This window comes from Anopheles marshallii, chromosome 3, assembly GCF_943734725.1.
Source record: "Anopheles marshallii chromosome 3, idAnoMarsDA_429_01, whole genome shotgun sequence".
NCBI classification, from domain to species: Eukaryota; Metazoa; Arthropoda; class Insecta; order Diptera; family Culicidae; genus Anopheles; species Anopheles marshallii.
Genome location: NC_071327.1, coordinates 18,008,685 through 18,035,884, shown reverse-complemented (window position 1 = coordinate 18,035,884; position 27,200 = coordinate 18,008,685). Strand labels below are relative to the sequence as shown.

Below are 27,200 nucleotides of genomic sequence, written 5' to 3'. Positions count from 1 at the left end.
ATTTTCATCATGATCACCATCATCATCAGGTTGTATAGGCCTTGTCTCTAGCCGAAGGGTTGTCATTTTTTAATCAAACCTGAAAAAGCAAACCGCAACACAGATGCTGCAATAAATCAACAACTAACGTCGGGTTAACGGGATGGAACGCCGGGTTTAATGTGCCCTAAGGGTTCTGCTCGTCTCGTCGTTAATTTGTGATAGTCGTGTCTATTGCATATGGAAGGAAATTGCACCATCCATGCACATCGGTGGTGATAAATGGAAAAAAACTGAATAAATCCGGTGATCGAACGCAAGGAAAAAAAAATAAATCACTTAACTTACAGCAAACGACCGAAGATGAGCAGTTCCAAATATGGAACGAATAGCAACAAAAAAGAAGCAAAATTGCTCTACAAAAATGCACCAATATTTTTCGAAACAATGTAAGTACAAAGATTTAAATTAAAACGCTCATACTTGCAGTGCTTGCCAGATTCTTTGATCGTCCGACTGCATTCGATCCGGTATTCGCCCCGAGATAATTCGTACCCCAGCGAGAAAACATATCAGAAACGGACGCACCCCGTTGTTGACACACAATGTTTGCAATCCCACAAGTGGTTCAATTTCGTCGATAAGTCGAAAAGTAGCAGCGGCACCGAAAGCCAGACCGACGAATGTATTTACCATTTTACCAAATCGGCACCAGGTTAGCAGCATTCCCAGGGGAAGAGGAAAGAAACGGCTGTAAAAGGTAGTGGTAGTTTCCGTGAATGTGTAAAATAAAACGAACTGTAAACGCAACAGCTTGATTTTTAACGATCGTCAACCGTCAGCGAGAATGCGAGGAGACGTCGCATCGACCAGCATCGGAAAGGAAGCGCGAGCGCGTGTTTTTTGGGATGCGAATGAACCGTGCCGGCGGACGAGTGCGAAGGGAAAAAAATGTATTATTCGAAGATTAATTAAAGTACATTCTTTCGCGTCGTTGTACTCCATTTCGTCCGGCACCTTATCGTACACGGTGCACAATTCGATGCATTAACCGGCGTGGTGGAGTCGAGTTTTTGTATATTTTCTTCCTCCGATAGTGCATGGTGCTTTCGCGTGTCGTTATCGTCGGACGGTCGAGAAACGAGATACGAGGTGGTCCGGAGACCATTTTACCCGCGAGACGGAAAACGGGAAACATTTTTCGTTTCGATTCCTCCGTCTGCTGCACGTCAGCTGAAATGCAAGTGAATGCCGTTAACGGTAGAAGCAATGCTTGCCTTTTTGCGGTTTGTTGCTCCCTTTCGGTTCGTTTTGTTTGCAAGTGAACAAGTTTCCAAGTTTCCCGAAAGCAAAAGCATCCGTATACGCGTAGTTTTCTTATAATGTGTCTGTTTTTCCCTTCCAGCGCCCGTTCGGGTCGCGGAGAAGAAACAAAGTCCTTTAATTACCGGATGCAAGTGCACGAACGGTACGGGTGAATGCAAAAAAAAAGGAAACCTGACTTTCACCTTCACCCGCGTTCACAAACAATGAAGACGAACACAGGTGGTGGCGGCTGCCTAGACGGCCATGACAGACTGCAGACTTCTTACGGGCTCGCTGATTGCCGTGCTGCGTCGTGTCTTTATGCAACTCCTTACGCGCTCCGCACACACACACACATTCTGCATGCCGTTTGGACAGAAGAATAGAGCCATCAGTACCGACCGACGGGAAACGGAGCACAGTGCCGGCTGGTTGTCAGTCAGACATATTTCGGCTGCGGACGTGCGGACATCGCATCGCAAAAATCCTGAGGAATGTAATTGGAACGGAAAGATTGGCAACCAGAATCCTTTTTTTTTACTTCCTTTTCAATGTCTGTTTCCACAAGGCAAAAAAAAGTGGAACAAAAATCATCCCGTCAAAACCCACTGCATCGAACGAAACGAAAGGAAATGGAAAGTATAAAAGGATGTGAGATTGTTTTTCCCTCACCAATCAGCATGACACATTCATTTTCGTTCAAAAGAGCTTAATTTATGCCAACTTCAGGGCTGGTCAGCTGTCAACATTGTTTTGGTTGCTTTTTTTTATTGCAAATATCTGGAAGCTCAGGTGAACGAGGGGTTCGTCGCCGAATCCCCATACACCGCTCGTTCAAGTCTTTTGATTTAAAGCATTGAATTATAAGCGCATGTGGGCGAAAATCCCTGTAAACTGTTTGTCATAGTTTTAAATGAGCAAAAAAACTCGAACTTAATTTTGCGGAATCGCATTTTTCTCAGCTCGTGGTATTATGGGGGAGATTAAATAGTACAACGTAGTATGTCAATAATTGTGCTGATGAAAAGTCCTACCATTGTTCTGCTTGAGTTAAACAATATCAAACACACTTTTCCTACACATTCCATTGCTCATTAGCTTACAGAAATCATCTGCAACCAAATGGATGTGCACTGCAAGCCAACTATCCGTCAATTTACCAACGGGCCGGATAAAGAGGGATTTCAACGAACGACAAACGACGGACCGCACACGAATCAGCGCGCATCGAATTCGTGCATGTAAAAAAAAACATCACCACAAAAAATCACCACAATCATTGTAGTGACGCTTTCCACGGTAATTGAGCATAATTCTGGCCAAACTGTGTGCGTCGGTACCACTTTCACGTCGGCAAACGGTGGGCTGAAAGTTGCTGGCCAAGCGCACCGCCCTGGCGGTTTTGCAAAACTAGGAAGACAGGAAATGGTTAGGTAAATTGGTCCCTTAATTGCTACCGCACTTCACCCTGCGACTGGGGCTGTTATTGGAGCATTTGAAAATGAGCGAAACAAACGGCCGTAGTTATGTGTGTCGTACTGTTTTATCGAGAGCTGATCGGAATGGGGTGTACGAATTTGCTCCATTTGCTCCTGACCTTTCACTGTTCGTTGAGTGTCGATGGTTTCTTTGGTTTTACGCTGAACTTTCGTTCCAATAAACCTTCAAAATATGACCTCAAAGTCAATGTCATACGGTGAAATGGTAAAATTAGTTAGCCTCATTTTCACTTCAACCTTCATTACACATGCATAAACCCTGCCCTGCTTCTTTCCTATGCAATCATTTACAATGTTTTATTGCTCGTAAAAATAATTTACGTCTTATAGCACCGTAATGGAAGCATACGCATGCCATATTAAACTAACTCGGAATAAAATACTGCAGCACCGCCTGAATTATTCAATCACTTATTTTTGAATATTTTGACATTTTCCCTGTGGTCTTTCACTCCAAATCCTATCTTTACCATCGCCACAGTTGTTCAAACACTGTCAAAGCGCAGCGACGATATAATTAAACGATTTTTGGACACCACGAGCAAGATGAATTAACGTTCACGCCACGGCGACCTGTCATGGGTTTGATGAGCCCCTGTGTATACCGGATGGCATAATTTTGATACGCACCAATGAATCACTTCACACAGTGAATAGCGAGTGAATGCGAGCTTGAAAGCATAATAGACTGTGCGGAATATTTGCATGATGTAGGAATTTTTATACATTAACGTTTGGTACAAGCACGGTTCCATTCGAAGCGATGTGGCTTGTGTTCTTCTGTTAGCTTCCGCTTGTTGTTGCCGTGTTGGACTTTTACCTCCCAGTCATGGAAATGATCGCATGCTGTGCCGATGATGCCATTTTTTCCACCCAGTTATGTCGTTCGAAATTTCTGTGCTGCCCGTAACTTGTGCACGGACGCCACACAAGTGCAGTAAAATTTATTTTTATGAACTCGTTTTTTTATCGATTTGCAAAGTTATGAGATTTTCACATCCACATGCTACCAAACGGCCATTACCCATTCGGGTGCCCATTGTCCACCGGTTGCCGTCACAGATCCAAATCCGTTCCGACCGTACAACAAAAGGCACCACACTGAAAGCGTTCGCATCATGCAGGGTGGAATTTTTAATAAGGACCCACACGTAATGGTGAGCCCTCTTTTCGCCCAGCCAAAAATCAGCTCATATTGGCTGCCTTTCTTCGTCATAAATTTTCAACAACCATTCTTTCACCCGCGCCGGAGAAAAGTCGGCTACTGCGCTCCATTTCAAATGCAATCTCCTCGCCGCTGGCAGCGACGGAGATTTCGTTTGGAAGGAATGCACGGTTTCGGTTGTTGTGAATATTCACAAAAGCATCCGCAACCACGGGCCGTTCCGGGGGTTTGCTTTGGGAGCTCCATTTTCGGGCGCCTTTCCCGGTGTGGTGTTTGGTTTTGGGTGTTTTCTTTCGCTTTCTGTAGTTTACCACCGGCGATTTGGCACCGATGCGGAAACAAGGGTGTAAACAGGGCGCAGGGTTGTTTTTTCCATGGTTCGGCAAGCTGATTGGCGTGTTTGTTTGGCAATGTTATTTAACCATTTCACCGTAGGTTATGTCACTCTGCTCGCATTAAATAAATATTAATGGAGCTGGTTGCAATATTTAGCCATATTCTAGATAAAATGGCACTATTCTCAATTAGTGTGTTCACGAGAGTGAAGAAATATTAAACACAAGATTCAAAACTTCAGCATATAAAGCAAATCAAGTGCGTCATTATCATTAATCCCTCAGGCAATCGCTTTGCATCGTATGCAATTTCGCAACGATTGAAAACGTCGTCGAGATAACCGGGAACATAAGATCCGCACAGCACCATTTGCATTCAATCAAAGAAAAGCAGCAATCGTTTTAATTATTTCACTATCACTGCATGCTGCACAACCCACGATACATGGGCAAAGAAAGCAAACCACAGCAGAGAGCAGAAAAAAAACGATCCCTTAATCATCACCCTTCGGTTTTCAATCAACCGTTTGGCTGGCGGCTAAGGTGAACGGGGCAATTAAAGTAATTGAATTAAATTAAATTAATTCCAAAACAAACCCACACAAGCTGCCGCCCCGGTTGATCGACACTCGTCCCATGCTGTAGCCGTAAGAAACCGAGCAAAAAGGAGTTCAACGCTGCAATCAAATGATTTCGCTTTTCTGCATCCCAACATTTCCCAAGCGATCTCACCGTAAATGAGCACATCGCGTAGAAGCGCACGGTAAGGGAGACATTAGGCGTCGATGTTTGCATGTGGAAGGATACACAAATTTCTGCCAAATCTAGCGTAATTGTTCGATTCTCATTTCCATGTCCGTACCGTTTGGAACATCGCAAAGCATCTTCCGTTGCACGGCGTTCATTGCTAACCGCCACAGCGTTCACTTTCTATGCTACAGTTTGATTGATAATTCAATTAAACCTGTATCTTTTCCCTTTTTTGTAAGCATATCGTTGAGGAAAGTTAATGTGGGTAAGATGATTGCGTTTGCCAACAGTGATGTTGCAATTTGGTTTTAAATTATTCCGCGTAACATCTTAATCCGCAACAGTCCCAATTTTATGCTGCACGACGATTTTGCTATCCACGGGTATTTATTTTGCGTGTAAAAATAAATTGGGAATCAAAACCACAACGCAATGGGAAATTCGCAGCACTCTAATCAACGTACTTAAGCGCAATTGATTACACATTTTTCAAGAAAACTACATACTAAAAATTACTAACCCATGATCATAATTCCCATGACTATGGCTCATGTAATCAGATGTAAGACCTACAATTTGGGACACAAATTACAACCGATCACATCAAATTCAATAACTCACCCAGTCGTTGAAGTGGATCTTCTCGAGCTCCTTGCCGGTCGTTTCTGCCTGGGCCTTTAACCGTAGGACCTCCGCCTCACCTTGGCATACCCGTTGCAGAAATGTTCGCAGTTCGAGCGTTTCCGTTACGAGCGCCCGGCAAACGGCCCGATAGTGATCTTCCGGCTTCGAGGGTGATACACGCGATGAGCAATACTGTAAAAACAAGAGGAAAAAAAAACAGTGCGTGAGAAACGATAATGTGAAATTAAAACTTACTGCAGCACTGCAGCGAACATATATTTACTGTAGCAAAGAGTATTCATTTCAAGCACCATTAATATACGCCATAAACTTCCGAAAACTTATCTTGCGACGGTGCAGGTAAATTATGTACACTCTGCGTTAAACTGCATGATTGCCGCAAAACGGGAAACAGCAATGATGAATCTATTTCCACCAGCTGATCATAAAGAAAGCTCGGCACAGCCATCAACAGCTTGTCATTCTCGCAATACAAAAAAAAACGCGTCTTCACACACCCTTTCCCTTAAAACGTTCCCTTGGCGGGTTAAATGTGAAGAAAAACAAAAACAAAAACCCCTTGTTGACAATTAACAGTGACAGCAATTTCGTGGCATGCGCACGTTTCATGCACTGCGCTGCACTGACACACTCCGGGTCATTACAACTACCGGCATCTTATCTTGTCTCACATCACATTTGCAGCTCGTCGTAGTTTCTTCCATTTGTTTTTGTCGTACTTAAAATTGAAAGTGTAAACCAATCCAAAACCAAAAACAAGCTGAACATGCATGTGCTTCACATACGCAGCAAAAGATATGTATCCATGTGCCATGGAAAACTGTCCCTTTTCTCTTGAGTGCCCCCGATATCACGGTTACTTCCTTTCACTTGCCGCAATAAAAAAAAACGTAACCAGAAACCCACCCAACCTCACCTGCCCTAAGTGACCTCTTCGCTGTTAAGAAGCTCATGTTGATGCATTTCACACAGGGGCGGTCTCATCACACCGTCCAGCAGCATATATATCTGCTGCTCACTTAGAAACATGATCTCTCCATCGTTTCCTCCTTGCTAAGCATCTCCACCGCCTACCGGGGTTGGTTCTTTTCTCTGCCTAATGCACAGTAAAAGTGTCAAAATCCTTCCCCTAATCTCAAAACACATGCTCCTCGTCTAATCTAAGCGATAAAACTGCCCGCACTGTGACAGTGCCCCAGTGCCGCAGATTATGACGCTTTTCGTTCACGCTGACCATTAAGGAAAAGGCGTTGCAGGGAAAATTAGCTTAACGACGCCATTTTACGACACGCAGTGACCGAACGGCGAAGGGCGGAAAATATCCAATTGCTAATGCCTATCGTCCACTTTGCCCTCTCAAATAACCTTGAGAGGCCGCGAGTCTTTCAGTCCGCCCTATTAAACCAAACCAAAGTAAGTCAACGGTTGTATTTCTGGGGGGATTTAAAAAAAATTACAACTCTTCACTTTCCCAAAACCGCCGGTGGAGATGATCGGTGAGGATTAAGTAGCACCCACGGGAAGATTCAACGACTGTATCGCGAGCCCGATAAGACGTCAAAAAAAATGGTGCGGTTGCGGTTTGATACATTTGTTTCGTATGGGAGTATACACGGGGTGCGATTTAAAGTAGGTTATTGCTTACTTCGTTCCCTTCTGCAGTTCGACGAGATGTTGTTGCAGTAAGCGATACAAGCGCGTGACGATGCATTTGTCGCATCAAGTAGTAAAATTTTTTAATACCCTTCAAAACGGATCACGTGTAAACGGCTTGATTTATCGTGTTCCACCATCATCATCGACGCACAGGCATCTGTCCCTGAACCTGGTAAGAAATTTGTTTTGATAAGCTACGCTGGAATCACATTACATTGCCGCAGCTTTTAAAACCTCTCGAAAATATCCTAACGCCGTTCCGGGAAAGCGGAAAACAGGGTTCCCTTCCCGAACGGTGCAACGGCAAGATTTACATCCCTATGTGTATTTCATTACCAAGGGCAAACCGGGGACACCGGGGTTTTTCACAGCAAGCGAAACAAACCGTTCGGGGTGTAGGCGATAATGAAAACGGCAATGCGACGGTTAGCTGCATTAACGAGCGCATTAAAAATGCATCTGAAACGGAACCTAATTCTGGACAACGAGCTATTAAAAATTATCCACTGTAAAGTGCCGTGGCTTTCCGTGGTGTGATGTGGTCTTACGGGCGGTGTAGCCAAACACATTCACTCGATCGGATATTATTTTTAAACCATCCAGACACAAGCTTGTGGTCGCACAAGTATTAACGATGTCAAAAGACAGCACAAACGCAGTTTCCTCTCTATCCCATCATATCAAGTTGCAAGCTGCTATAAACCAGCAATTACGTACGAAACACAATATCGGAAAGTATTCTTCCGAAATAAAGCAATAAACATTACCCAGCTCGTAAAATGTGCCTCGTCTTCTCGTCCGTACTACTAAAAAAAACTCCCGATTTAAAATAAAATCCACAATCTGCGCATACAGCGCACTCTTCCTCCCTGTGTCCCGTTGCGCGTTTAAACCATCGATTCTTTTACGCAACAATCGTAAAATCGAATCACCCGCAACCGTCGCACACAACCTTCGTTCGGGTATTAAATTTCCATAACCCTCCCCCTCACACAGACCGGCAATGCGCGACCCTGCGAACCGTGTGTAAACGATGCAATTTATTTATCGCCTCAGCCCGCCTGGCCTGGCCTAAAACAAAACACAACAAAAACCGCCCAAAAAACGCCACAACCGGGAGAGCAATACCTTCTCCCAAAAAAACAAACCGGCACGGCCATACGATTCCATAACCCTTGCCGCCGGGGGCATATAAGGCGACATAAAATATTATGCTATATTTCGATATGGTCGATCAGCATGTTCCCGATCAACGTGCCGTTGACCCAATTTTTGGTCCGATCGCCATGTGAACTAGGAGGTAGGATAAGAGGGATAGGAGAGGGAGGTAAGGGACATGATAGTGAGCGGACCTTACCCGTACGAGCTGAGCCAACTATGAAGGAGGGAACACTATTATTACGCATATCATCATCACTCCTTACAGCGAGTTAGCGTTCCAGCTGCTCAAGGCCGCGCGCATCGAATTAGAAGAGCGAATTTATTGCACCCAACCCGGTCTGATTGAGCAGCGCGCGTAATGGGGTTTTCATTTTAAATATTGTGAAAAAATAATCATAACATTCCCGATGCTCATGTGCGCTGGTTCGTGTAGGTGGTGAAAACCGTACCGTGCACTATCCGCGTGCTGGATTATTTAAATTGACCGTTAAAAGCGGTATCGGTGACATCGGGTCATCATCAGTGGCACCATTCACTGACGCCATCTTCGTCACCAGGAAGCAGATAAGGGTTGGATTGCGGTGGCGTAATACACGGTGACGGTTGTTGGCTGTGGGTCAAAAGGCGACGCATCTTCAGGCGCAAATTCACTTGCCGAATGCATTGAGGAATGTCTGTTCGTTCGCATGCGCCTTGCGTCAGATTGATGGGTTTTGCATTCTGTAGAGGAACAAATACTCCTTTTCTGTCATTTTACTTCACGGTGCTTGGCGGTGCGAGGGTGTAGTCGATTTAAATATTTTCTCCGTCCGTCGAACACTCGTCATGCGTTTTTCGAACTTCGTGCGACCACCCATTCGAAGGTGGAGTAGGCTGGGTGTCCTCCTACAGCAAGGGAGATTTCGTTTTCCGTCCACTGTAGGGCATTAGGTTACGAAACTGGCCTTAACGGCTCTGGTTGAGCTAAAAAAAAACCACCCCCTCCGATGCTACAACGCTAACGGCAGCTACAATGACGACGACCTCGCTAGGTCGAATTCCTCGAGCGTAGGACCAACCAAGGGTCTCTTCCGTCTAGCTTTACGGATTTTTGTTTCTCGGTTATTTTGTTCTCCATCCCTTTTTTTGCGCTCCCTTTCGCGTGGCGTACCGGCTACCAGGCAGATGTCAAAAATATGTCACGTGTTGGGCCAGGTTCGAAGGTTATGTCAGAGATATGGGGCCGCTCAAATCGTTTGGGTGCCAAATGAAAGCAAAAGCAAACCGAAAGCTTGAGAGACACTAAACAAACACCCAGCAAAACAGAATGCCGTCAAAATGGGAGGGAAACATTTGGACAACCGTTGTAACGCGTAACAAGACGACCGGAGACCGTCAAACGGCACTTGGAAGCAGAAAGGGTATCCGTTGCCGAAACCCGGGTGGACAGTTGGCAGCGTGGTGCTTTTGTTTCACTATCGGCAGCTGGTAAGAGTCAGGTTTCCAGCGTCTTCTAAATCAGCTGTGCGTTTGTGCGCCGGGGCAGGAAATGACCGTCATAATTCACACAGCCTCCCGCTACTTCGGTGGAGACTGACTCTGGCCATTCCCTTTTGCTTTGTCACTAGCTCCACCTCTCGCCAATCATGCCCACCGCCAGAGTGTTTTCAATTTAGCTAATCTCTGTTTGATAACATTGGAATCATTCATTCGTGGAGACCGCCGACAATAGGTTTACATTGACTTTCGCTTTCTCAGGCAAAAACAACAACTGGAACATAGACGAGACCTATCATTTGCTGGACGAAACATTGAAATAAATATTCTAAGATTGAAATCATAATGTTTACATCTTTAAGGAACATTTTGTAATAAAAATAAAATAAAATAAATTAAAAACCAGCTAGTTCGGCTTTTTCGTATTCCAAAAAGACTTATAACAGCATCGAAGTTAAAAAAAGAGTTTTCTAAATCGAAGCAAAACTAACGTTTCAATAGCAGCGGAACGAATAAAAAATCAAACCTACAATCAATCACTTCCTTACCAAAAGTCAATCACTTCCTTACCATAAAGCAATGCTAACTGTAAGACACTGGCAAGTACTTTTTTTGTTTCGTTTTGTTTTGGCCCACCGATTGTTCTCGCCACATCAAACACAAATGCGTTTCGGTTCAGCAAATTGCCCCAACTTTCGTACGCAAATGAAGGCAACAAAGCAGCCATCCATTGTGACACCGAAATTGAGGCAAACCGTTAACACTACCGGTAACCTCCCCACGAATAGGGGAAAACAGTTCTCTTCGCTGCCCAGAAACAGTGCCACTCTCAATCAGTGTGACGGTGGGAGGGAACAAAAAAACACATTAAAATACACATTGAAATCAAGCATATTAGTAACAGCGGGATCTTTAAATGGGCCATTTTCATCGAGTGAATAAAAAAAATAGATATCTAGAAAAAAACAGTTCTTACTCTCACAGTGCGATTGACTGTGAAGTGTGCACTGCGGCACACTAAGTATCGGGCACTTCGCATTCGCACTGACCGCCCCAAGTTGAAGCGGGTTGTTGCTCCAAACCAACAATCAAACCACATCAATGACCAAACCAGTAGAAGCCGCCAACGTACCCGATGAAGTCAACCCGCCCAGAACTCAACTGCAGCGCCAGAAAAATGCCCAAAAACGGTTCCCCTTTGCTGGGCGATCGAGCGGGTGTTTTAAATTACGGTTTCCATTCAAAGACAACAGCATCGTAGGTTGGGCCAAATGAGGATCACAGAGCATGAATGAACAGGGTAGGGGGTTTGAAAGGGGCAAAGGTTGTGTGAGACGTACACGAACTTCAAACCAGGAAACCAAGAAAGTGCACAAGAAGTTTTTGCTTTATTGCTTCGCTTCTAAACTTCAGCAAAGACCTTGACGGCCAGCCCGACTTGTAAGAACACTGTAAGATTAACTTCCTCGAGGGCGTGGATGTCTTTCTTATTTTGCGGGGAAGAAACACAATGCTAAAGATGGGAATGGTGGAGGGGAGGAGCAGAGTACCGATTGAGTAATTTAAATCAAAACCAGGTAATTTCCCATTTTCGGTTACGTTTGGGGGCCGGTCGGTACGAGTCGACACACAACAAAAACCGTTTGGAAAATCAACAACACTAAAAAGCGAAGAAAATGCAGCTGAGCAAGAAGGCACGAAAAAAAAAACGATCCGACACGACCGTTGCGATTGGAACTTGCCAACCACGCGGAATGGCAACATTTCCTCCTCTGTGCAGCGCATTCGACATACTTTACACCGTGCCGCTGATGGAAAAAAACGGAATTTTCCGTAAAAACTGTCTCCGAACAAAAGATTTCGCAGCTTCCACGCAATGAGACCACCGTTTTTACCGCCCAAACAAACGGTAAAGCAAACCAGACAATTGTGAACGTTATCGGAACGGAACCGCCGAATAAATTTCGTTGAAGAATAATGCTGTTTTTTTTGGGAAAATTGTTTTTCACCTATTTTAAGGGTATGATAAAAGGAAAGGGTAAGCATGAGTGGCCTCACTGGAGTTCCGTTATGAAATGTTGTCTTCATGCAAATGAATGGCAACTTTTCACGGCCCAGACAAACTCCGGGTATGCTACGGAAAATTGGTTTGACAGATACCTCATTGTTTTGCAAATTGAAAATTGCATCATAACTCTACGGAAAAAACATAAAAAATAAGCATTTTTCTTTCATACTCAGCTAAACGAACCTGTAAAACTGAAGCTCAACAGCATATCTCCTTGGCATATATCACACTGCACGAAAACCAGACTAAATCACTAGGCGGTGGTGGTTCGTCCAAAATTTATGCAGACAGCAAAATCCCTCAAAAACTACCGCCACTGCTCGGCAAAGGGTAAAGTCTAAATCTTCCCATCGGTAGCGAGGTATGTCATGTATCGTGCAAAGTTAAGCGCCAACCAAGGCAACCTCCCCCAGACGAGCATTCCAACTTCAACCAACGTACGTCCACTAACCACTCCGCACAGCATCCGGTATCGTACCGGGGAGAACTCTCGATCCGGCAGTCCGTACCTCCGTGCCGTCGTAAATCTTACGAAAATAACTCCCAACCACGGATGAAAGCATAACCACATTAAACGCGCGAGAAAAAGGAACCATCAAAACTAAGAAATCATTCCACAAACCACCCGGGAGCAAACTGTGACCGATCGATCCCCGGTCAGTGTGTCCCGGTGTTGATCCATGATTCGGGTATTTTTTTTTTTTTTTGTTCGACCAACAATCTTGTCGAAGCGGCCTCTAGCTGCGATCATTAAATTATGCTAATTTGAAATTATTACCCATAAAAATCCGATCCGATCAGGCTACCGGACTTTTCGCTCATTTGCTCGCGTACAAGAAACGGTGCTTAGAGCTGAATCTGGACACTGGTTCGCGGCGTGCTTCCGTGCCTGACGAAAGAACTACGAAATGCATTCCATGATGACCGATGTAAAAATGGGCCAGCAACCACTCTACCATCCAGCCCTGAATGCACTACTTAAAATCGGATAATCTTCCCCACACACAGCCAAAACGACCTCCGGATGCGTAGACCGTACAGAAGATGTTCTACTTTCCTCGGAAACCCTGTCGCAAACTGTTGGAAGAAGATATCTTCATTATGTTGTGGCCCTGCGCCAAAAACATACTGCCGCCTAATGAGGTATAAAATATTCCTCCGAACTGAAAACCTATCGCAGACCTATTTCTGATCATTCATCCATCATCGGAGGACGATCGTCTGGAGGTGAAATCTGCACAACATGCATGCCAAACGCGCCGTGACGGCACCATGCCGATCGGTGTTTGATCGAATTAGGAGAAAGTTTATGACTTAATCTTTTCTTTTTTCTTTTGACAGACGACGTTGGTAAGGGTACGCAGCGAGAGTTCCAAACATCACTTTCGGGGATGAATGATTTGCAATCGGAATGTGATGTTGTTCTGCACTATACATGTGTTCGATCGTGGAGAATGCTTTGAACACATGATAATCGTATCCGAAAGAAAAACCGCACACTGCACAACACATATTTGACCCGCTTCTGGATCACTTATCCCAATACCATCTGATGGGGCCGGATGAAGCAGTAAATTTTGTGCTAATTAATTTTGCAACATGATACGGTGCTGGTAAGGAGATTCCTAATTCAAAGGGAAGCAAATTGAACGCAAAAGAAGTCTCAACGAAATTGAGATTCAAACAACCGATCAAGACCTCCAGAGGAGGTCAATATGCGCTCAGCTCGGCTTTGCGCCGTACATGATTGATACGCCGGTTCCGGACGACGATGGGAAACTTATGAGCAATTTATTTTCATTAAGCACTTAGCTCTTGGCGCTGTACCGACGGAACCAACAATATATCTTCTTCGTTCAAAGGGTAAGAGACTTCGAGGTACTCATGCTCATTAGAAGTTTTTCTGCGGCTTTCTCTCCGCGTACGGCTAATCGATTGTAGACCTATTTGGGGAGCTGAAGCACCCTAACGAACCGATTCGTTCCACAGATGTCGAAGGTTAAACGGCCAGATAAGTAGGTCAACACTGTTTGGCCAGAGAAGCTATGGGCTGCAGAAAATAGTTCCTCGGGATGAAATCATAATGCTCTGATGGAGTGCTGATATGCACCGAACGATCTGATGTCTTGTTAACTTTTAAGAGTAGGCTTGTTAGAAACATGTACAAAAGAAAGAGAGAAGCTCAAAGAAATTATAGCCGATACTTCAACCGGCGTCACGAAGGAGAATGAACACACATTCTGCCGGACTTTAGAAATAGAAAGTTAAATTCCCACCGGCCTGTTTCATCGTAGCGTCCTATGCCGCCATAAATCACTGTCGCCGCACCGTACGCTTCACAGTTTCCGCATGCCTAGAATGTAATCGTCGGCAGGTTGGGCTGGTGCGCAAGGCAAGCAAGAATGATATGGACCTAAGCTAACCGCGAACGTGTCTACTAGATCGTTCGCTGTTGTCGGTGGCGCCGCCGCTCTCTGTCGTCGCCATGTGCCACTAAGGAGTGGTCTAAAATTGAGCCGTTCAGAGCACAGTGGTTGATGGCCGCAATTAATATGTAATTTATCTACGACCTCGTGAGCTCCTGAGCATAGTGCACAGACGCTTGAAACTGACAGGTTCCAGGATGTCAAGGAATTAACATAGTCTTGCTAGATGAAGCAAATTGATCAACGGAATGCGAGTCATCTTACACATTTTATGGTTCTCAAGAGGAAATACACGAAGTGCGAAGTTTAATGATCTTCAAGGAATTCTCACAAAACAAACAGCAAACAATATGTCTATACCTGCTAGTTATCCGTTTACAAGTTTCTAGATTCCACAATGACAACTCATTCAATTATAGCTTCCAGAAACGAAGATAAACTTAAGATACCATTGGATAAACAGACTGTTCGAAACATCTAAATCAACAATTCTACCGTTAGCATGGAACTGCGAACAACTGGTTACATGCGTAGATGATTTTCAGGCAACTCCTCACAAGTACCACGACAACAGTGGCTACTTTCCGCCAGTGCATCAGCAATTTCGTCTCTCTTTGCTGAACTATGGATCCCAATTCCAAGACCTCGTAATGCAGAAGTTGGCACCATTGCATGGCGTTTGTTTGCCATCTTTATTACAGTCGCCCACCGCTCAGAAGAAAACCAAACCGGGTCTCGCGGTGTCATAGTAAACAATGCGTACGAGCAGTACTCTTACCGGTACTTTACCGCTACCAGCTTGTACCGGAACAACAGTTCCAGAGGCACCGAAGACTATTCCACAGACGCCTTTGACTTTGACGCCCTCATGCGTGTAACGTTCAATTCAATGAGGCCACCTCCACAGAAAGAATTCTCGCATCAAGCCATCCGGCCCAGAAGCGCGCATCTTGTACCGCCAGGGTATCGAGATCAACCCGCACGTAACTCTTGCTTTATGTCATTCCTGTTTCTTCACCTCAATCATTCGCGAATTCCAAGGCCATCTCGGAAGCGATGAATCGGTTCCGCTGACGTAATGAGCTGGCGTCTGGGGCTGAATCGAAACGGAAGTGGATGAGCGCTTCCACAGATCGCCTCCCACTCCAGGTGGGCGCTCAAGTGGAATTGTTTTCTGTTTTTTTTTTTCTTTTGGAGATGTATCTTTTTCTTCCTCACCTCTCGCACTGACCAGCACAGCTTTCCGCCAGCTGCTGGTTTTTCACTTTCACTTTTTCCACGGCCCACCGCCACCCATCGTTTCGTGGGGGTTGATTTGATTTCATTGTTAAAATTGGCAACGGAAGGACTAATATTCCGACTTCGACTAACCGCCTAAGCCGGACGGGTGGCTCATTATCAGAAACGGTTTTCGATTGCAGACCAGTCGTAAAATGCGGTAGCCGCCGTATATTTCGACGGTGAACGATACGACAATGATGCGTGGGAGAGTTGCTATCTTTCTCTGCATGGCTTCATGTTTCCAATGCTCGTTACATCCATTGAATGCGAGAAGAAAAACGGTGCTCCTTTTTCGTGCATCTCATCGTACCGGTCTCGGTAACATGTATTCACGTACCAACTCGGCGCTCTTGTTTGCATAAGGATTGCATAAAATGAGCGTGCGTGTGGCCGGTGTGCGGTTTGTTTTGTATTGCTTCATTAGCATAAGGGCATAATCTAGGCAGGAAGAGGAGAACAATAAAACCAGCGGAAAGGTGACGAAGACGGCCTTCTATGTATGCAGCGAACAATGGTCCAAGGTGCCATTAACACTTCTATCAATTGAAAACATGAGATAAGTTTACGGAAAGGAATAAGCGATTTGGATTTGAAAACGAAAATATCAATACGCTGTACCATCCAATAAACCTGCAAATGTTACTTTTCACTCCCATTGATGGGCGTCCAAGTACGACGAGTTTCCCATCTCGTTTTTATCCAACCATAACGATACCTCAACGTTCATTCAACACCTTTTTCCACCTCACTGAGTGTTGATAAAGGCAAGTAGATTCAACGTGGAGCCGTTTGTTTGATTTTCTTCATGCCAAATGTTATCCACAACTGCTACAGGTTGGGATGAAAGCAAACGACACTAAAACGCCAAAGTACCAAACCGTGTCACAGCGAAACCGCCCAAAAGCGATCGAACGAAGAGGACACATAATAGGTGTCGGTACCGATTTTATGTAATAATGGGGCAACTCGGACAGGCTTTATTTGAAAGACACTTTTAAAATCATCTCACAGTAACAAACAATGTTTTTGTCAAGGTCAGTTAATATCGACCTCCAAGGACACTGTGAAGGTGAAACGATATTTTGGTCACACAAAGTTATGTAATGAAAGAGTTGCGATTTGGAATCTCGTCGTGGTGGCTGCTAAATGTTTCATCCCATCAGTTAACCTGCGGAAATGAATCTCCTGACGCCCCATCCTATATACGCTGTCACTCCTCTTCCTTCTTGGTAATGTCTAAGGTTCCCACGACTATTTCGCATTCACAAAACCCAGCAAAGAGTTACGAGAGATCGTTTGCTCATTTCAAAACAAGCTTTCCTCAACATCACACATCAACTGAGAAAATTGGCCGTAATCTGTATTTTCCTTACCGTACTCCGTCCAAGTCGCAAGCTACTCATCAACTCGCACGAATAAGGGAAAAGCGCTCGGGGAACCCTATCCCTTATGCTTCGCTAACGAAAAGTTCACATGAAACGCTCGATGCGTTTGGTACACCGTCGACCAAAATTAGATGCCCGTCGCCCTTTACGTACCAAAACTTCATTTACGTGTGGATCAGCCTCCTTTTTCGCAGTCGCGACAACAAAACCAACGGAAACCCGTTCACTTTTGCTCACTCAATCGCGGGAAAATTGGTGCACGCTTAGCGGGAAGGAAAAAAAGGGAAACTCTGTTAGCGGCGGAAGGTGAAGAGTGATCCCATCAGAGTGGAAGTTGAACGCATGAGAGAGGTTCTCGTTTTTCAGGTGAGGAAAAAACCAATTAGCTGACGCGGCCTGTGGAATGTCTAAAAGAAGGACTCTTGGGATGGTTTACTTCCCTTTTTCCGCGCGCTTATTGACAAGCCGGTGACTGATGGGCTGGGAAAAATGGAGCTTCGGTTGAAAGCGAAAAAGAACGCTAAGCAGCGTTCGTTAGCGGCAAGTGAACGTTCGATTTTAATCACTTCCGCAGAAAATTTTAACGCATTTTACGAACAGGAAATACGTTAGGCAAAATTTTATATATGTCAAGTAGAGATTTATTTAGTTCGTCGTCCAATAATTATAACAGCTAATACCTCAAGAAGACTCAATGTACAGTTCAGTAATCGATTCAAGATCACATACCTAAGTATTTTACACTGTTATGATTCCTTTTGCTACCCAAATTCTTCCCCATCTATTTTATTTGGTCCCACCATCGTGATGGTGCATTTTTATAACCACTACAGCATCGGAACAACAAAAAATACAGCTTACTTAAATTGTTCTGTTCAAAACCTTACAAAAGGCTACGTCTTCATTTTGGGGGCTTTTCAAAGATCTATCTCGATCAATTTATCTTAATCTCAAACAAGTGGGCACACAGAAACCACAGAAAAAAAGCTCTCAACATAAAAGCGCAGCATGTCACTACACGGCCAAACGAATGGCACGGTTCCTTGAATTAGATTAGGAATCGGCGAAGCTTTGCTGGACCGAATACAATTTAGAAGGAGGCCAGCTAAAGTGTGTCTCTAAGCCACCGGTGGTTCAATCGATTGGAACCGACGAATTTTCTAACGAAGAGAAAGGACACACAGAAGAAAAGGTCGAATCTTTTGTGCTCGTAATTAATCGTTCATACGTTGTGATTTGGCCTCCGAACCGGGGAAGACTGAAACATCAATGCGTATCTGCGAGCAGGAAGAAAAACACTTTCCTTCTGATACGATTGTCCGACGAAGAGTGAAGAAGTGCTTTCACCCTACAGATGATCGACCCGGTAGCTCACTCCAGAGCATCTCTTTCCAGGACGTAACAAACAATTTCCATACAATTTAGAGCGCTCCTTTACTGTACACACCTTCACCATTTCTTGATCATCTCTATTGCTCTACGAAGGTGGACAAGCTCCTGATGCCACGGTTCGGGAATCAATCGCACCACGTACCGTAGCTAGCGCACTGGCACTCGATTACCAAAACCCCAGGAGAAAGGAACCACCGACCAATGAGCCGAGATGAAGCGCGAAAAAAGCGCCTTTTTTGTTGCTGACTAAGCCCGAATATCTTACAAGGGATGGTATCCAACACACTCACCTCTAGCACGTGATCCAGTTCTTTGGTTTCGAGATGCTTTCGCTCACCGCCACCGCAACCGTTGGTGGCTACGCTCACTACCTCCAGGTTCGTGATCACACCGCCTAACGAACCGTTGCCGGGGCAGTCACCGTCACTGTCGACCGTCACCAGGTCCTCTTCAACTTCTTCCGAGTCACGCTCGATACCTTCGTCATCGTTATCTGTAAAAAAAATAAAATAAAGATTTTCAGATCAGCCGGATATAAAACCACGTATCAAGAGTAAAAAACAGAATGAAATGTTCTCGTCATGTTATCGAGGAGCTTTTGAAGTTCAACAAATAATTCAAAATGACACATTTTGATCGATTCTGATCAGTTAGCCCGTACAAACGTCTGTTAAACAGTTGATTGTTCAGTAAAACTTCACATCATTAGAACTTTGAATGCAGTTGATGCATTGATACCCTTCAATTGTTTGATGTTTATCCTGGTCACGGCACCAGCCGCCTACCAAATCTGCATTGTTAACATGGAACATGACTAGAAATAGTTTGTCGCAAAGCCAAATCATCTCCTCCCCCCGCTGAACATATTCCCCTTGAAGATTTGGATCGGAAGAAATTTCTCGTTTCACCTAAATATTCCATCGCTTATCACCACGAAACGATCACTAGCCATCGCGTTCATTGGTTGGATTAGATCGAATTTATTATCTTGCATGCCCTTCCCAGCGTCTAATGCACAAACCCGAGATGCAGATTTTGCGTTCCTTTCTCCTACACCGATAGGGGTTAATGATGCACAGCAAGATTTTTATTCCAAACCAACACCAGCGATCCAACCGCAGTGCAGTTTCGATCACTTCGCAACGACCACTATCACTCTGTGTAGCGCACGCTGCACACAGATATAGAAGGATGCCCGCAAAACCGGCCATCTTTTAGAGTCGCTGCTATGGGCCTTTCCTTTCCTTGCGCCGTCCACAGCTGGGAGCGCGAACCTAGACGGAGGCGAAAAACCTCGGACAGCGGCGAAGGAGGAAACCGTTTTTTACCGCGTGTTGAGAGATAATGTTAATAAATGATCCCATAACTTGTGCCGCGATGCTTATGCTCGCTATCCTTCCGTGGATTATATTCCAGTATCGCCATTGACTGCAGGCCGTTGATTTGAAAATAGGCAGATAAACGACGTCCTAACATTCCAGATAGCAGTTGCTCGCACGCTGCCCCACACGCTATGGCCCGCCGCCTCAGATGGTTAGGGCAACACGCATTTTTATCTCACCGAATGGTCTCATCTGACGTCCAGGGCGCGATTTCCATTTGCTCGGTGGCGGTACGGAAGGTACGCTTGGGGGATTTGAAATTGCTACGAAAATTTTCTTGATAGCCATGAGTGTTCCGGAATGCTTATTTGGGTGCTTTTTTTCTAGACTTCAATTCAATTCGCCCCACCGTCGAGGTGGAGTCCAATTGGCTAATGGAGAATGGTATGAGCTAACAGCACTAATGCATTATTTATGTTTTACGCTAACTACGCTATAAGAAATGACGCTTAACGGTGCGGGAATCGACGGCTCATAACCAAACAAGAGGGAGGCGAACAAAAACAGAGGACAAAACAAACATCGCCTAAACAAACTCACCTTGAACTAACGAGAGACAAATATATGCCAACCCCAGTGAAGGTATGTATTAAGTAGATATTAAATTTAATCAACAACAGATGTATCTTTCAACGCATTGTGAAGAAAATGTTTACCTTAAACAGCGTAGAACGTGGAAGTAAATTGTTCCACCTGTCTGCTAGTTAACATTTTTGGTTCTATTGAAAGAAGGGCCAAACCCCAAAAAGCAACACTACATCTTGAAAAAAATGCATAAAAATGCATTGAACATAAGATCTCCTCTCGACAGTTCATGAAAAAAATAACAGTTAGTTTATTTAATTAAAAATATGAGTAAGTTAATGGGTACATTAGACTATAATTTATACCATACCTTCTCTGTGTCAATTACACTATCTTAATTGTCAGTCGACTAGAAAATAATTTCAAACTATTTTTTCCAGTTGACTGCCACATAATAGCATAATAATCATGCATTACAATAAACAGCTCACGGTGAATAAAATCCTAATGCGCACATTAAACCACACCATATCCATTTTATGGTGAGCACTAAAACCCACAGTACCTGACAGTGATAATAAAAATATTCGATTACAAGCACTTTAATGTGTCCGCGATATGTCCGCACGGTGACAACAAGCGCGTCAAACATAAAATTCATTACAATAGTCTATTTAACGCCATTACAAATAATGGGCGCCGTACAAACGTGGCGCACAATATCTATCAATTACTGTGCTGAGTAATAACCCTTGCCACCCTCGACAGTGTCCTTTCCCTGTTGTGTCGTTTTTCATCGCCTCCGCCGGCCGGCCCTAACGGCTTGATTTTATGCCTTTGTGAGTACGCGCTCGGTGCACCTCAATCTCGGGAGAAGCACACTGGCAAACGGTGTCTCCCCACAGCCTTCCGCAAGCCTGAGCGCATTTCTCATTGCCAGTGCCCGTTTTTCCGCTTATAAATGATCAATCAATCGCACTCCTACACCGCAGAAGAAACCAAATCACTGCAGCACTGTGACAAGGCGATGGCGAAACACACGCCCGGCACCGCCACCATTATCATGCAGCGCCGCATGGCACGTTCTTGCTAGCTGTTTCAGCGAAACCTGCCAAAATCGATAAATCTTTGCTGCATGTGCAGCCTCGCACACACACGGGCCGTATGTTCTAGTCCGTGCTAGACTTGGCAAAGTCGTGTTTCTTCGCCCGCGAAGGTTCTCGTGCGCAAAACCCTCGGTGTGTGCCCCACACTTACTTTCGTGTTCCACTGACACCCGACGGGCGATCAACAAATAAACAAAACAAAAAAACACCCCAACAACAACTACACCCCAGAACGCAAAACGCTAACGGTGTTGTGCAATGTATGCAAATTGTCCCCAAACACCACAACGCTCTAAATTCCAGTGAATCATACCACCGCGCAACCTCGGGCGGCATGACCAAGAAGGGGATCCGAAACAAGTTCTTTGCCGCTTTTACTCGCGATCGCGAATGGCGTGCTGGTGAAGTTCAGTAACCCTTGGCGGGTGGGGAAATGGTCCGCTCTGGGATGGAACGGTCCGCCGGCCTAGACGCGAACTCGGGCCTGTGCCGTGCAAATGGACCGCTCTTGTGAGCTGTCACTTTTCAAAGCCCCGTTTTCTTTCCCTTTTGATACAGACGCACTCGGCAACTCATTCATAAAACGTCTTTCGCGGGTGGAGCACAAAAAAACAACAACTGAAGTAAAACAAACAAATGCACTGCATGCAAGGTGTGCATTCTCGTAGCTAACCACGCAGGTGAACGAGTTTTTCTTACTGCCGTCTGCACAAGGTACGAATGATTTCAACGATGGTATAGTAACGAACTCCCATAGTTTTTTTTTAATCAACCAACTGTAACTCGGGTAAAAAAGTAAGCAAATAGCAAAACTGCATCTCTTTACGTTGTTTCCCACTGAAATGGCGCGTCCCGGCTGTTGCAGAAACCGCACAACTGTTCTATGTGTCACTGTAGAACGTTGGTTGGCCGTTTTCCTTTAGACAACTGGGTCTTTCGTACAATCGTGCATCATGCAACATAACGCAAAGTTGTCGAAACTGCAAACGGTCACACATTTCATCTAGCACAAACACAAGCGCAGCAGGCAGGCAAGAAAAAAAAAACGACGAAAACTATACGCACGCTAGCCAACCTTTTTCGCTTTATCCGGTTGGGTTCGCTTTGGTGCCATAGGGTAACCTGCAGCAACGGGTGTGATGATGACGATGGGCTTGCCCTGGTCCAATGCAGCCCAATGGCCCCACCATACCCCACCGCGCATGATGAAGCGGTTGTCGGCCACAAAAACGGTTCGCCATTTCTGCTCGGGTGCAATGCCAGAGGATGTGTGCAGTTTTCTCGGTCAACCCAACCAGACGGCGTGTGATGTATTTATTATTGTTACAATTTTCATTAGATCGTTTTGCACCGTTTTTGCTGCACTCCACACCGAATGCAGTACCGCAAAACACAGCTCCGTGTACTGCACACACCTTGAATGTGTGTTGTTGTATTTCTTCTTCCACATCCGCTCAGTCGCGTGCATGCTCATTTCTGAATGCAGTTTGCACGGGATGTAGGATTGTGTGTTCCTTTTTTTGCGTTGAATGTCATTTATTTCATTTTTTTCGCCTCCATTTGAATGTCGAAAAGGTGAGGTGGCATGCAGAAAGCATGCAGTGAGTGAAGAAATTATATTCGAAACATAATACGCCAAGTGGTTTACCTTAGCGTCCAAGAATGGACATAGTTTGGCAACCTTCTAGCATCGCATTCATATCTAAAGGTTATCGTTTCAGAATGGAAATACCATGCCCGATCTTTAACTTCGCTGTCAATTCTGTTTTGTAACTCTTTAAAATACCCATTAAATAATTAATATATTGCTACCGCAACCGGCAATGAAACACTTATCAACTGTATCCAAATATGGCTGCATTCGGCAGCAACCAAGGCTGACAATGCGCAAAAATAACAGATTTCACATACACACACCATACCAAAGGTAGTAAAGTAAAATATCGATCTTACCCTGAGGGTTTCATTATCGTGAAGGTCACCGCAATTTACCTTCCCGGTTTGGTTGGGCGATGTTTGTTACGTGTCCGTGATTGAAAGTGCGAAATTATTCCACTAATATTTTGCTAGTTCAGTGCCCATATGCTATCGCCGCAAGATCAAACCACACCCTAGGAGCGAGAGAAAAACTTACCGCCAATAACTACCGCCGAGCAACCGAGGCCGCCCAAAACGATCGTGACCATCGATCGACAACTTGAGGTCCTTCCTACTCAACCACAGCACCACTAGGGGACAGCTAATCGTATGAAGTTTCTTAAGGTCTTAATAAATTGCTCTACAACATGTCTAAAATAAGAGCGAATGAATCAAATGTCGCCCCATTATTACAACATACCCCTGAAGTTCTGGAAGTTCGTCAAGTATGGGCTTTGTTCACGGGGAGGTTTTTTAACTGATTTATTTGAATATTTTGGTACAACATCTGTCGATAAAACTTCTACTGATTTAGGACCATAGGCTCCATAACAGACCTATCTTTTAAAATTCAGACTTTTGTATAAAATTTCACTTAAAAGCCTAAATTATCATCCATGACAATAACTACTCAGAAGAGTAACCTAATTTTACAAATTCTAGTCTATTCTAATTACTAATTCGATTCTAGTCCGAGCAGTGCTTTTAGATTTTTTTCGGTAAAATCGCTAAAAACCATTATAGCAAAATAAAGAAAAAATATTGTAAAGATGTAGTTTTTCTGTAATTTTACAACAAAACCTTCTTTCTACAATTTTTTTACCATATTTTCCAAATAGTCGTGACTGTGAAGGGGACAAAACTAGCCGAGCTTAATCCATTAAAGTTCTAAATGGCGTTCACTTCGTGAGATCATCTATTCTATGCTTACATAAATATGCTCTTTAAGAATTAATAGAATGCAATGCCAAATAAAAGTGAATCCATGTCATTAAGATAATCATTATGTTAAAAAAACAAAACAAAGTACAACAGAACTTAAACATATCTAAAAGGATTTTAGTCAATGCTTGCGTAATATAAGAAAGGATTGTTTCATTCCTAAAACCGCACCGCAACTCATCCATTTTTCATGCCGTTTTTGATAGTGGACCCATTTTTCCCACCCACTCCGGGGTGCCTAGGACAAGCTTTTCAAATTTCAAATATTAACTCACAAGGTTGCCGACCTTAACCGCGGCGCGTACGGGTAGAAAATTTCTACTCAGCATAACAAATTCCATACCATTCACCAAAAGCAGAGCGGCAGTTGCTTCTCAGGTGACGGCATTGAATTTCACGCCTGCCGTGTCCCACCCACAACCACGAATGGAAAATATTTAATGCCGAAAACTTATAATGAAAACACACGGCGGTGTGCATGAAAATTACCGGCACCGTACGATGCGAGTCAAATTATGGAAATGCTGGAAAACTTCACGACACCTTCAGTAAACCAGCAAACCGAATACATTATACGCACATCGGGTCACATTTGTTAGCGCTTTGTCTCTGTGTTGAGCACCATGAAGGAACGGTCCGGAGTTGGGGCAGTGAAAACCATGGATAGACCAAAGGCAAGGATGGTTAGCGACATGCGGTTTCAATGTCGTTTTGCCAACTCGGGGAAATGGAGAAACCTTGCTTTTCCTCCAGAGTCCAGAGTCTTACTCACAGCCAGTTTGAATTAATTTCTGCATTCACCAGAGCAGATGTACCACAAAAATCGCATAGTTCACACATAATAATTTCTCACATATAAAAAAAACAACAATCTACAACACAAGCGTGCAGTGTTCGTGTCGCGTAATTAGCTCTGTTGCCATCGTAGGGATAGATAATCCGGCATTAGAAGAATTGCTGTAGAAAAATAATTAACAAACACCTCCAAACTATTAACTTCATCGTACGTGTTGCAGATACTGCATCACACTCAGTCGTTCCTCCCGCCGGAAAGAAACGTTAGAAGAAAAAATAAACACATCAGGCAACGCTGACGGAAACAGCAGAACCGAACAATCCGTGCACCGAAAGCAGTCTACACCACATGCATTCGTTCTCTTACATTTTCCCACGATTTTAATGCTAAAAAATGAAAAATGAACGCATTAGTCTGGCGGGGAAAAGGGAGAAACAGAAACCAACGCACTGAATGATAAACAACAAAGAAATCACGCAAACGCAAGACATCAACGTGCGGCAAAGCGACGAACGCGCACACAAATTCTCCAGCAACCACACCGGGAAACTACTCTTATTCTTCCCGTTTGGTGGCACAAACTGCCTGTAATCATTTTCATCATGCTGATCATTAACGAAAGCTAATGTATGCTCCCCGGTACTCCTCTTCCTCTACGACACCATCATGGCTGGGGGTGCATGTTTGGATCACAGGTCCTGAGGCTGTACCTGACCTCCACCAACTGCTCACGACCACGCGGCATACGCTGAATTCTGACATGGGAACGAAGAAAGGAAACATTTTCCTCACCACGTACCGACAAAATATACCTCCAGTCGACGAAGAACGCCTTACTAACTTCTGTGGAGACCACCGCCGGATATTCTGGCCACTTGGACGATTGTATTTCGCCTTCTTCTTTTGGCTCCATTTTGACAACGCTGTTTCGCGACTGACATATCTCCTAGGGCTACAGACTTTTCTTTTCTCATGTCAAGTCAAGTTACGATCTGTTACTCATATGTTAACGGCATAAGCGAAAAGAATAATAATCAATCGTGTCTCGCACCGACAAGAAAGACACGACGGTTCGATTATGCTGGACGTTGTTTGGGTGTCTGAATGAATATATCTCACACGCCAGTGGACGTACTTCAGTATGATTCGTGAAGCAGGTTGCACAAGGGGTTATGCCCATCATCAACCTTCATCCCGGGCCACAATTAGGTCATCACGGGACATCCATTAACTGAACCAGACTTCTACCCTCGCGCCCCACACACATACAGTGCGTACTTACCTTCGGATGTCATGAAGTCGATCAGCTCCTCTAGCTCGTGCGAGATCTGACAGTCTTCGCTAGTGGGCAGGTTGTAATCGAGTGCCCGGTACACGACAATGCCAAGTTTGAGCAGTATCTGGAAATGGAGAACGGAGAAGAAACGATCGATAAGCGAAATGGACAGGAAGAAGTATAAACAAACATCAAGATACCGTCGACCCGTCGGTAGGTCAGTGGGTAAGCAACGTGCACATAAAATCCGATCGAAGTAAACTGAACCACTGAAACACTTGAACCAATGCCAAAGTAAGAGGAAGGAAACAACGATTGCAAGCCCTTCGGACGGTACCGTGGGCACGCGGACCAAACCAGCAAACAGGTGAAAGCGTATCACGACCCACCAAAAGCTCGACGAAAGCCAGCCAGTGTGTTTGGCTTTTATTCCCCCCCCCCCTCCCCTCTCTCTCGCTTACTCTCCATCCACTCCGTTCCCCAAACAGAAGGGTGTTCGGGGGTTCCTTCGAGCTCGTTAGCACAAATCGGCAAACTTCAGATGGAAGAGGAAAATGCACCGAACCACAAATAAGGCGCGTATCGGGAACGAAGCTTGTTAGGGATTGAATTTCACTACGTTCGAGCCCCAAGGTTGATTCGAACTGATATTGCCCGATACACGGGCCCCTATTTCTCTCGCTCTCCCCAAGGTTGTTGCCATGTTTTCTATGCGATTGTCCGGAAATTGATC

General features: G+C 44.6%; 1 protein-coding gene across 1 annotated transcript in view; it reads right to left on the bottom strand.

Annotated features, from left to right (window-relative positions):
* The window catches only part of LOC128715467 (protein spire), a 117,205-nt gene that overhangs the window by 38,031 nt on the left and 51,974 nt on the right, over positions 1 to 27,200 (bottom strand). Inside the window, exons 3-6 of the mRNA XM_053810370.1 lie at positions 26,474 to 26,591; positions 18,814 to 19,016; positions 5,655 to 5,849; positions 463 to 495 (exon numbers count right to left, since the gene is read on the bottom strand). Of these exons, the coding sequence (XP_053666345.1) occupies positions 463 to 495; positions 5,655 to 5,849; positions 18,814 to 19,016; positions 26,474 to 26,591 (549 nt within the window). The remainder of the gene's footprint in view (positions 1 to 462; positions 496 to 5,654; positions 5,850 to 18,813; positions 19,017 to 26,473; positions 26,592 to 27,200) is intronic.